Source organism: Leucopleurus acutus (assembly GCF_964270905.1).
Source record: "Leucopleurus acutus genome assembly, chromosome: 7".
NCBI lineage: Eukaryota > Metazoa > Chordata > Mammalia > Artiodactyla > Delphinidae > Leucopleurus > Leucopleurus acutus.
The window spans coordinates 104,926,412-104,938,697 of record NC_139150.1 but is presented as its reverse complement, the minus strand read 5'-3'; the positions used below and the strand labels follow the sequence as shown (position 1 = coordinate 104,938,697).

Here is a 12,286-nt window from a genome sequence, read left to right as displayed (position 1 = left end):
AAGGAATGCCCGATAAGTGAGGGCAGCCCTGAACGGGCTCAGTCGGGGAGGGACTGTGGGTAACCCCAAATGAAAGATGCCACCATCACTGCCATGAGTGCCCTCTGCTTGTCCTCCAGGTCACGACTTACATGTCACCTCCTAGCAGCCTTCCCCGAGCTCCCAGACTGGAGGAAGTCTCTTGCTTGTTACACATTCTTCCACGTGGTCTGTATTTTCCCTTTGTGGAGTGCAGTATACCTGTTATTATTTATCCGACAGCTCTCTTCCTCAGTGTCTAAGATCTGAGGGTGGGGACTGTGTCTGTCTTTTTCTCTGCTTTACCCAAAGCACCTAGCACAGGGATTGGCACAGAGAAGTGCTCAACAAACACAATTTCGCATGGGACTATGAATGGTTTTGTGTTACCCTTCCTGGTAGGGGGTCTATGCCTGCATGTGTAATCATGGAGAAGCCTGGTGCAAAGACCAAGGTCAGCCCCCTACCCTCAGAGACTCTGAGTTAATGCGGGGGGAAGGCAGAGACCTGGGTTCATACCCTTTATCTCCACAGCTAGCCTGACAGAGAGACAGGGTGAGAAGTTATTCTCCCAGTTTTACAGATGGGGAAGCTGAGTTAGGGGGAGGAGGGTTAACTTTGAATGCCTGGCTAAAGCCACAGGGACAGCTAGTGATGAGACAGGCTGGGACCTGGGACCCTTTGCTGCAGTACTTGCACCTGGACAAAAACGTCTCCTCCAGCAATAACATACAAAGAAGCTATAACGGGCTAAAAATAACTGCGTGCATGCACAGTTGGGGCAAGTGATGGACATAAAGAGACCGAAGACCAAAAAAAAAAAACCCCAACTGCCACTTCTGAAGAGCCGGAAGCAAAAACAGGGTGTTGGGAGCAAAAGCAGGGTACTGCACGTGCCCCCTGCATGCAACACCACCTAAGGGGTGAGCAAAACTCCTAAGCCATCCCTCCGGCCTGCCCCATGGACACACCCCTACCCTCACCCCATATAAGAAACAAGCTCGCACCCCACCCCCGTCGGGGCGCAAGCCAGGAAACCTGTGGTTTCAGGGGCCCCAGAAGCCTAGCCTGAATTTCTTGTCTGGCCTCTGATCAATTTCTATTGCCTGGGGAAGGCCAAGACCCCTGATCTGTAAGAGTGGCAAAGCCTCCTGAACTTCATGCTTGAGTTTCCTCTCCACAGTAACAAACTGCAGGTAGCCTCTGTCTGATACAGTCAGTGTGTTCTCGTGTGTATGTATGTGTGTGCGTGTGTGTGTGCGTGTGTGCACGCTTTGGAGGAGGGTGGGTACAGTAGCAGAAGGAAGGCTGACATGACTGGTACCCTTTATACGTATCCTAAGAAATCAACCTCTTGAGCCCCGCTTTGTGTCTTAAGGCTGTCACCCTATCATCAATCTGCCGACAGTTGAAGAGCATAACGTCGCCTGGAATGTTACCAGGACTGCCGTCGCTTCCCCATAAACGAGCGCCACAGGCGAGGCGGTGCCTTCTGTGCTGTGTCGGACCAAACCCTCGCCCTAACTAGCGGCACCCTCTCACCCCCCAGATGATTTCAGCCGGAACCACGCTGTGGGCTGTTGGATTTACCGCAGCCCCGGGGGCCCCTCAGGGAGGTATTCCTTCCACTCCTTGGAGCACAGGCTCCTCCTAGGCCTGTGTTTCTCATCTCTCTCCACCCCCGGTGGTGCCTGCGTGCCCGCCCCTGTGACTAGGCCTCCTCCCTCTTCTGGCTCCAGGGTCAATTTCATCACTTCCCTGTTTATAGCCTTTGCAGGGAATCTGGGAAGACCTAAATCAAGCAAGATGGACACGAACCTTCAGCAAACACCCCCTCGGAAAAAACACAGCTCTGTCATAACTCTGCTCTCCCACCGAGAGCCCCTAGATTGGCAGTCATTAGCAAGTGAGAATTCACCGAGACCCGTCCGATACTTTGCGGAGCCGCCCGCGGGAAGGGGAATGATGGCCAGCGCGATCTCAGCTCTCTTTAGATGAGGGGCTTCGCAAATGTTTGGCCCTATTCCCTTTTTCCCTTTGCTGACGTCACAGCTCCATAACTCACAGCCCCACCTCTCCCCACCGTCCCCCCTCCCCGGGTCCCATCCCCAAAGAGCTCTTCTCTTTCTAATCCTTCCAACTTCCTGTTTACTAGCGCTGAGCCACGGACCCTGGGGACCCCTAATTTACCTATGGCTGGAACGCTATAGCAACTGTTCCACTTCAGCCTTGTTCATCTGAATGAGGACATAATCCAAAGCTTTGCGAGGCTCTTAGAAGCCAAACCCTGTGCAAGCACGCACTCATTACACTCGCATTACACCAAGACTGAGCCAGTCAGAGGAAGGATGAGGAAACAGACCTAAAGAATTGAGAGGAGCTGGGCTTGAGGGACAGAGGCTATGACTGATGAGAGGATGATCGATGAGACAGGATCTGTACTCTCCCCTTGCACTGGACCAAGTGGGGTCAGCAGAGACAGGAAAAGAATTCTCCACCCCCCTCCACATCTCCCATGCTGCCTGTTCCCATGCCTTCTGGGGCCATGTGACTGAGTGTTCCCATGCCTTCTGGGGCCATGTGACTGAGTGTTGGGTGCCCCAGCTTTCCAGAGCTTTCAGAGAGAGGGAGTGGGAAGGGAACTTACAAGTCACAGAGCCCACCTGTCATGTTACAAAGGCTGGCAGAGGTTAAGTCATCTGTCAGCTAGTTAGAGGCTCCGAAATGCCCAGGGATCTGAAGCAAGATGCAAATGCACATACAGAGCTCTTGCAGAGTTACACACACCCAGCGCAGACAGGCCACGGAGCTCGGAAAGGCCTCTTCCATCCAGGCTCAGCATCTGTTTACACGTCTGGCCTGCCAGTGGTTTGTCATCCCCATGAGGTCAGGAAATCTTCCCTCAGCCTCTTTCAGCACAGGGCTGACCTCATAGTGGGTGTTCAAAAAAGATGGGTTTACTGACCTTTTGAGAAGGCCTGCATCCTTAGTTAATTGTTAACTTCTGCCCTTTTAATTAAGAGCTCAGTTTTACTAAAAAAAAAAAAAAAAAAAAAAAGATTAATGATTTAAAATATGGTTTATTCTTAGAGTTCTCCCTGGCCAGGGAGTGTTGGGGAGTTCTGCTGCGTTGAAGATGCAAAGGCTTAAAGCGGCAGAGACTTAAAATGAATATACAGGGAGGGGCCTAATGTCTGGATTGAAAAGGAATGAAAGGCTAGGTTGGGGGCGGTGCAGCAAAATTTAGCATCTTCTTCCCCTCCCTTTCTCAGAGCTGGAACAAGGGATATGATTTTCCTCTCCTAAAGCTAAAAGGCCTCCCTGTTTTGGGGGGGTGGGTGGTGGTTAATTTTTTCCATGTGTCCAGTTAATCACTTTAGAATACCACCAGCATGTTTATGGCCCTCGCAAATCAGGCTGTGGTTCCTTCCTGCATCGTACGTAAACCATCCATGAGACTGAGCACTTCTTGACATGCTGAAAACTGGGAAGCACCTGCATGTCAGTGTGGGCTGCCAGGTGCCTGGAATGGTGGACGATGTCGCCACAGTTGTCTGAAAAGAGGCCACCTTTCCAGGAAGGCAGAAGTAGCCTCTGTTGCCTTCTCTCTGTCTCTCTTTGTGTACTCTTCTTTTTTTTTTTTTCATTTTGCTGATTCCAGGAGAAAGGCCACTGGGACAGGAGGGGGTGGGCTTGGGAAAGGGCACCGGCAAAGCTAGGGTAATGCCTGGAACCTTAAGTATTCAGGAAAACCCCTCTCTTGAGACAAGCCTGGGACAGCCTGCTGCTCTGGGTAGCAAACATCGAAGACTCTGTGAGCCAGTTTCGGCCTCCCCTGTTCCAGAGGCCCCAAGGGACTGGAGCTGTCATGAGGGAGCATTCTCATCCCTGTCATGAAGAAGCCAGGCCCATGAATGACCTACTGGAGGCACTGCCGGGCCCCACTCTTCAGCTAGCGATCTCTACCCAAATTCCAGGCAGTGAATTAAAAAAAAAAAAAAAAATTAGCCTTCGAAGACAGCGCTGCAAGCCCAGACTCATAAAGTAGTGGCCACCACCGGAGACTTGAAAGAACCTCTGTTTCTCCCATACCTACGGTCATATTCTCCAACTCAAATATCGGAAAGGCCGCCACAAGGGAACTCCCTTGTGTTTTTCTAGCCTCAGCTCCCACAGAGCCACGTTGTAGAGAGTTTGATTTGAAGGTGCCAGTGTCGGCACATGGCTGGGCATGACTTCTGGCTCTGCTGGGGCTGAGCCGGGTTCACTTGTCCCTCTGGAGGTGGAAAATAGCCCCGACCTGTTCACCAACTGCTAACTCAACTGTGGTCGCAGGATCCAGCTTTCGGTTGACTCAACATGCGGTGTTGATTCACTCTTTAGCCTTTCAGGGACTGCAATCTTCCGTCAGAGTCAGCAAGGGGGGAGAGATTCGAGGAACTGAATAAAAGGTCTTTCTCTGGGAACTTCAAGGAACATATTTTGATGATTATCTTCTACAGAGTTCACAGAGTGGGTTTTCAAAACAGCCAATTGGGTCAGTAAAAATAAAGTTTTTGGAGTCTTCTCAGGAGCCAATGCTATATTTAAAGTTGCAGAATAATTGTAGTTTATGGTCGGAGAAGGCTATAATTAAGGTGGCAAAACTGTTTTCATTGGAACCCTTCTGCCATGACCCCCTCCCCACAGGCTTCCGCTGAGGGTACGTTTATATGCGGATGGGAATCAGTCTGTCCCTCTCTGCTCTGATGATCTGGTACTTCCCTTTCAGATTCTCCTGCTCGGCAACGTGTCGTGATTTGCTCCCTTGTGACTGTCGCCTCTTTTCTGCTCCTTCATTCCTAAAATCCACATTCGATGCTCTTGGGACAGGCATTTCCTCTCCTTGCTGCCACCTCTGCCTATATCCTCAGGGCCAGCCCCCAGCCCCCAGCATCTGCTGCCTTCCACGGTTCCTGTAACCACAGAGGTTGTGGGCGATCTCCCTCTTTATCCTAAATGACTTTCCTCCCCTTTCTTGCCCTCAGTATTCTAACTGGGGCACTCCTGGCATTTGAGTGGCACAGGTCTCCATTAGACAGGATTTCCCCACGCCGAGCAGACATCTGGCGTTCTGACCCACTGAATGCCAGTAGCAATCCCTGGTTATCTGCGACGACTCCAAATGCCAACCCGTACTCGTGGGTTCCACGTCTGCGGATTCGACCAACCGCGGTTAGAAAATATTTGGGAAAAAATTTCCAGAAAGTTCCAAAAAGCAAAACTTGAACTTGCTGAGTGACCAGCAACTATTTACATAGCATTTACAGTGTATTTACAACCATTTACATTTACACTGGCATTTACAGTGTATTAGGTGTAATAACTAATCTAGAGATGATTTAAAGTATATGGGAAGATGTGTGTGGGTTATATGCAAATACCATGCCATTTTATATAAGGGGCTTGAGTATCCTTGGATTTTGGTATCCGTGGGGGACCCTGGAACCAATCCCCTGCAGATATAGAGGGATGACTGTACCCCTTCAAGGGGTTGTATAACCTCTATTTGAGAAGAGAACCCCGGCTATTCACTCAGTACAACAGACCTTAACCGTCCCCCATCACATACACAATGGTCTCCTCTGTGGAGACAGCAGCTCCTCCATCAGTCCTGAGCCCCACAAACCCAGTAGGGTGGGAGGGGTGGGAATCATGAGTTTCTTGATCTTGATTGTTACCTCTGGGCCTTCAAACCCCTCACTCTCTGCTTTTCACCACTTCCAGTCATGTATTCCCTCACAGGGGATTCCCCTTCCCCTCTCTGGGCTCCGTGTGCAAAATAGTGAGAATACCATCTCCTGCACAGAGCTGCTGTGAAAGTGAGACAACATACAAAAAGTACCTGGTACACAGTAAATACCTGATAAATGGTAGCAACAACCATTTTTATTAGGATTGTTTTTTTATCCCGCTTGAATTCCTCCGGTCATTTCTCTCTCTTTCCTAATGCCTGTCACTCCCAGGACCAATTTCCAGCTTTCAAGAAGTTCAGTTTTCAAAAACACGTCCTACAGAGCACTAGTTCAAAATATTCTTTGTGAAAAGGGGTTCTTTGATCAAGTAAATCTGGAAAATGCTGCGTTTCCCATCACTCTCTCGAGACTCGCATTAACATAGTACAAATTTTGAAAAGTTCTGCAAAAAAAGCCCATCTCTATCTGTGTTTAATTCTGTGTTCCTCAAACTTATTTCACTGTAGAATTTCTTGCCATTCTTGAAAACAATGATCTATTAAATCCAATGGAACTGGCAGTCAGAGGTGCACCCACATTGGGGAATACTGCTCTGGATAAGTGCATCACCTGGATTCGATGATTTCTTCATCCTGTCTCCCGCCACCAGCTTTAATGGAGGGAACACGTTGAAAGCCCACTGGGCCTCTAGACCGCAGGGCTCCTTGACCTGGAATCTGTAGGTCTCATCTCCACGTTGGCCGCAGCTCAGCCTGCACATCCTCTGGGGTAAACCTAACTGCTGTTCTGTCGGCATGATCGCAAGCTCCCTTGCACCCTCTCCCGCTGTTTTTCCTAATCCCCTGCACTAAGTCTTTATACTCCTGCTTCTCGCAGGCAGTCAGTCTGGACCCCAGGATCACCTTCGGCTCCCGGGAGCCTTTAGCTTTCTCTCCTGGCCCTGGTGCCTTTCACTCCCCAGCCCTTTCTCTCTGCACTGCACTGGGGACCCAGCCCCGTGGGGGCATGTCAGACACTGGTGTGGCTCTGTCCCCGGTCAGATCTTCCCATCTGCATCCTCACCCACTATTCCTCTTCTTCTCAGCCCACCTCATGCTCCAAAGATGAGCTCACTACCTCCCTTTCTGCAAAGATCAAACGCATTAGGTTTAAGCTCGTCATCTTGCCCTAACTTCCTCCAGGTGCCTACCCCTTAAACCCAGTGTAGATGAGGGTGTGTGGAGATGGGCCCTCGTGCCCTGGGAGCAGAGTGTGGACTCTATTTCCAAACTTCATTGTTTTTCGACTGAAGTACAGTTGACGTACAATATTATATAAGTTACAGGTGTACAGCATAGTGACTCACAACCTTTAAAGATTGTATTCCATTTATAGTTACTATAAAACACTGACTATATTCCCTGTGCTGTACAATATATCTTTGTAGCTTGTTTTATACAAGTAGCTTGTACCTCTTCATCTCCTACTCCTGTCTTGCCCCTCCCCACTGGTAACCACTAGCTTGTTCTCTATATCTGTGAGTCTGTTTCTTTTTTGTTATAGTCACTAGTTTGCTGTATTTTTTAGATTCCACATATAAGTGATGTCATTACAGTATCTGTCTCTCTCTGACTTATTTCATTCAGCATAATACCCTCCCAGTCCATCCATGTTGCAAATGGCAAAGTTTCATTCTTTTATATGGCTGAGTAATATTCCATTGTGTATATATGTGTGTGTGCATGTGTATATATATGTACCACATCTTCTTTATCCATTCATCTGTTGACAAGACACCTAGGTTGTTTCTTTATCTTGACTATTGTAAATAATGCTGTTATGAACTTTGGGGTGCATATATCTTTTTGAATTAGTGGGGTTTTTTCAGATATATACCCAGGAGTGGAATTTCTGGATCATAAGGTAGCTCTATTTTTAGTTTTTTGAGGAACGGCCATACTGTTTTCCATAGTGGCTGCACCAATTTACATTCCTGTCAAAAGTGCACAAGGGCTCCCTTTTCTCCATGTACTCACCAACATTTGTTATTTGTGTTCTTTTTGATGATAGCCAAACTTCAAAAGAGCATGCCTTTTCACTCAGCAACCCCCTTCTAGGAATTTTTTTCTAAGGGGATACGTATACCACTTGGCAAAGATGGAGATGTAAAGATTATCACTGCATGCTATGATAAACCTGAGGATAAATGTATATACCTTAAATGCCCATTGATAAGGGATTGGTTAAATAAATTATTGTAAAGCCATACTATGGAATATTATGCAGCCAATAAAAAGAATGCAGATCTATACTTACTGCCTAGGGAAGATATCTAGGTTCTATTGCTGAATTTTATAAATACATACATAGAATAAGCCATGTTATTAGTACTATAATCTTACTTATGTGAGAAAAATCCATGTGCAAATAGACACTGAAGGATATCTGGAAGAACTCTCTTCCAAATCTTGTCAATGATCTCTGAGGGGTAGGAGTTCAGGTGAGTGCGATATTTTTTTTTCCTTTTCTGAATTTTTCAAAATTTTTATAATGGGGATATATGGTAAAAAGATTAAATGCAACTAGGAATGCAAAGAGCCCATGTCTACATCCTTCCTGGGGCCCCCATAAAGACAGCTTTTCTTCTTTTTTAAAAAAATATTTATTTATTTATTTAGGGTGCTCCGGGTCTTAGCTGCTGCATGTGGGATCTAGTTCCCTGACCAGGGATCGAACCCGGGCTCCCTGCATTGGGAGCGCGGAGTCTCACCCACTGGACCACCAGGGAAGTCCTAGCCTTTCTTCTTTCTACAGCAAAGCTCAGCCACTCCTATCTCCTTCATCCCTGGCCACCATCTCCCCTTGTCTTCTCTCCCTCCACCTTCCAATGGGCAGGCCAGCACCACCTTGAAAAACCATTGACCCCTGGCCCCACTTCTTACTTCAACTCCTTAGCTCCCTTTTCCTGAAACTTCTCTAACACAAGGTCTTCCTGTGCCTTTGCCTCAAATCCACCCACTCCCCTCTAGGTTTCTGCAGCCTACTTTTTTCAGAATCAAATAACCCTTAGCTAAGCCTGTCCATCAACAGTCACACTGTTGACCATTTTCTCCTTCTTCGAACTTTCTCCTCTTGGTTTCCATTACATTACATCCTCCTTCTCCCCCGGTGTCCCCAACCGCTCCTCTTGGCTCTGTTACAGGCTCATTTTCTTCTTCCCTCATTGCTTTCTCTGAAAGTAGAGATTTCCCAACATGGGGGAAGGGCATTAGAGAAGTAGCAACCAGGCCATCTCCTGACAAACCCTCCTAGGGCTTCTCCAAAGTCAACAGGAGTCAACAGGACACAGCTGGAGTCCTTGGCGTGGCACTCACGGCCTCCCGGTCCTGTGGCTCCCTGCATTTCTCTGCCAGCCCTCAGTCTCCAGGCAAATCTCTCTCCCATCACCGGTGAATACACCCAATGACAGTGCCCAGCTTTCACCAACATGCTTCCTGCTCCTGCTGTCTCTTGGATGACCCCAGCCAAATCTTGTTCACCCTCTACTCCTCCCTAAAGCCTTCCCGACCTGCCCCAACTTAAAAGGCTCTTTCTTTCTGGGGATTCCTATGCAATCTACTGTATATACCACTCCCTGGTTCCTTCACATCATCCCCCTTGCTTACTTGGTTCTCTTCTTTTTTTTTTTTTTTTGCGGTACGCGGGCCTCTCACTGTTGTGGCCTCTCTCGTTGCGGAGCACAGGCTCCGGACGCGCAGGCTCAGCGGCCATGGCTCACGGGCCCAGCCGCTCCGCGGCATGTGGGATCTTCCCGGACCGGGGCACGAACCCGTGTCCCCTGCATCGGCAGGCGGACTCTCAACCACTGCGCCACCAGGGAAGCCCTGGTTCTCTTCTTAAGTGTGTATGTTTTGTCTCCACCGGAGGGCATCCTTGCTCCCCTTTAGACTAGCCGCTTCCTCCCCCAAAGTAGGTATTGATACATGTTTGCTGACTGAAAGGTGTGAGGCAACATCCCAGAATAACCACTATTTAACCTGGGTTCGGTTGGATGTGAAGGCATCCCACCTGCCCCTTAAAGGAGTGTCTGCAGGTCTCCAGCTAGGCGTTTAGGACACTGTCGGGTAAGGGTCTGGGGCTCAGAGGATTAAATCCGGTATCACCAGCCTGTGCCGTGTATCACATCCTTGAGACTAGGTGGGACTGTTCAATGAATGGGAGTCCACGGCTGAGACCACAGACTCTTCCAGAGGTGGAGCAGCAAAGGAGGAGAGACGGGAAAAGGACCAATAACACCCAAACTGTCTCCTTGGGACCTCTCTTATGCACTTATCACTTTCAGACTTTTTTTGAATGATTTGGGCACAAGTCGTAAGTGTCCCAGGAAAGGGTGCGCTCCTGGAGAGAAAGGACAGTGTCCAAACTCTAAGCCCTTCTCTGCATCTTTTTTGGCCGTTAGACAGACATAGACACACAAGCCCGGGCACTTGGCAGTTGGTAAAAAAAAAAAAAAAAAAAAATGCTGGTTAAAAAGAAGCATGAATCTTTACCAAATACCTGTGTTAGGTTCTGGGGACACCATGGGGTGTCCTTGCCTTTAAGGACTTCAGCCCAGTGGGGGACTCAGATGTAACCACTGAACAAATATAAAGGACACCTCCTAAGTGCCAGGCCTTGTGCAAGAGTGAGACAAGAAAAAGGCAGCCAGGGTCCTCACACTCATGAAACTCACACTTGGATACTACCCTGTGGGCATTACAATCTTAGTCTGGGGGAAAACTGTGGATAGATAAACAGATAGAAATGTACATACCGGGCTTCCCTGGTGGCGCAGTGGTTGAGAGTCCGCCTGCCAATGCAGGGGACACGGGTTCGTGGCCCGGTCCAGGAAGATCCCACATGCCGTGGAGCGGCTGGGCCTGTGAGCCATGGCCGCTGGGCCTGCGCGTCCGGAGCCTGTGCTCCGCAACGGGAGGGGCCACAACAATGAGAGGCCCACGTACCGCAAAAAAAAAAAAAAAAAAAAGAAAGAAAGAAATATACATACCCTCACAAAAGGAAAAACATTAGAAGAGAATGTCAGAGCTGGAAAAAACTTCAAAGAACATACAGTCTACTTGCAGATGAGACTGAGGGCCAAGGAGCACCAATGACTTCATCATAGTTACAAAGTGACAAAGCTGGTGTGTGACAGGGCTAGGCTCAACCTTGGGCTCAGTGCTCACCACACACACACACACACACACACGCACACACTAAATTAAACATGATCAAAACACAGACAGTGAATATATGAGTGACACGGTCCATCATGCTGCTGTACTTGCCAACTCTGTACTTGTAACACCCAGCACAGCTGCCTGTCCTTCACGAAAACTGCCAAGCTGTCCACCAACATCTATTGAGAACTAGAATTCTTTATCCTCGCTCCCAAATTAGTTTTAGGTGGGAGTCTTCAGTTATTAAAATCACCCCAGCTGGATGGCAAGGTGACCAGCTTGTGTGTGTGCGTACGCGCGCACGCGTGTGTATGTGAGTCTGTCTGTCTGTCTGTTTGGAGCTGATCTCCAACATCTGAGCCCCAGGGCACCCCTCGTCCGCATCAGGCCACTTATTGGCTCTGTGCACCTTTGCTGTGTCGGCCCCTTCTAGTCGCAGGCCCCCTCCAGTGTCCCGAGGTCTGGGGATGGAGGTCAGGCTTCCAAAAGGGACGCAGTCTGCACATTCATGAGTGGATATATCCCCCCTGCCAAGTTGCAAGAGGTAGATTTTCCTAGGATCTCACTGCTGTTTTCTGAGACCCCCTGCTCTCCTGCCCGCCCTTTGCCTGTGGGCTGTACGCACTGCTCCCCGATTCCGTGGGGAGGGGTCATTTCCCCCAGGTTTGGGGAACAGCAGGATGTGGCTCTGCCCGTCCATGGCAGCTGAGGCCAAGTCTCCCAGGGACATAGTGGCCCATGAGGTAGGCCCACTTCCAAGCATCTCTTTACCAAGTCACTTCTGCTCCCTACGTGGCTCTCAGGCCCAGAGCTCCTGGGCTGGGTCACAGTGCCTCAGAGCAAGATGGTTCTCAGGGACCACCCAGCTGGGGAACGAGGCCCAGAGAGGGAAACACTGACCAGAGCCTCACGCGGGGCCAGGACTAGAGCCTCTGTCCTTGACTCTCAAATCAGTCATCTTCGCAGGGAACCAGGTCGCTTCTGGAGGGGTGACTCACATGTCTGGGAGGGGATCTCACAACAGGACCCTCTCGCTGGAGATGTGGGAACAATTCCACAGGTGGCTGTTAATGGCCCAGACAAGCCAGGGTCTTGGGCAGCTCCAAGGTGGGCCCATCACCAGGGGCTGGTGGCAGCTGCGTGCCCCTCAGGTGTGAGAGGGGCTGGACCTGGAGCTGGGCCCTGCTTGCATCAAAAGATGCGGCTGCCTGGGAGGCCCGGCTGCCAGCCAGTGGGCAGGTGGGCAGGAGGCGCCTCAGGGTGGAAACAGCTTGGCTGGCAGAGCGGGCCCTGGCGCCTGGCCACTGGTGGCAGCGCGCCTTAGCAGACCTGTTT

The 12,286-nt window shown here is 49.6% G+C and overlaps 1 protein-coding gene across 1 annotated transcript in view; it reads right to left on the bottom strand.

The window, feature by feature from the left end:
- The window catches only part of SCARA3 (scavenger receptor class A member 3), a 29,696-nt gene extending 26,430 nt beyond the window's left edge, over nt 1–3,266 (bottom strand). The window contains exon 1 of the mRNA XM_082842472.1: nt 2,984–3,266. Coding sequence (XP_082698598.1) covers nt 2,984–3,002 — 19 coding nt within the window. The 5' untranslated portion in view covers nt 3,003–3,266. The remainder of the gene's footprint in view (nt 1–2,983) is intronic.
- Nucleotides 3,267–12,286: the final 9,020 nt, after the last annotated feature.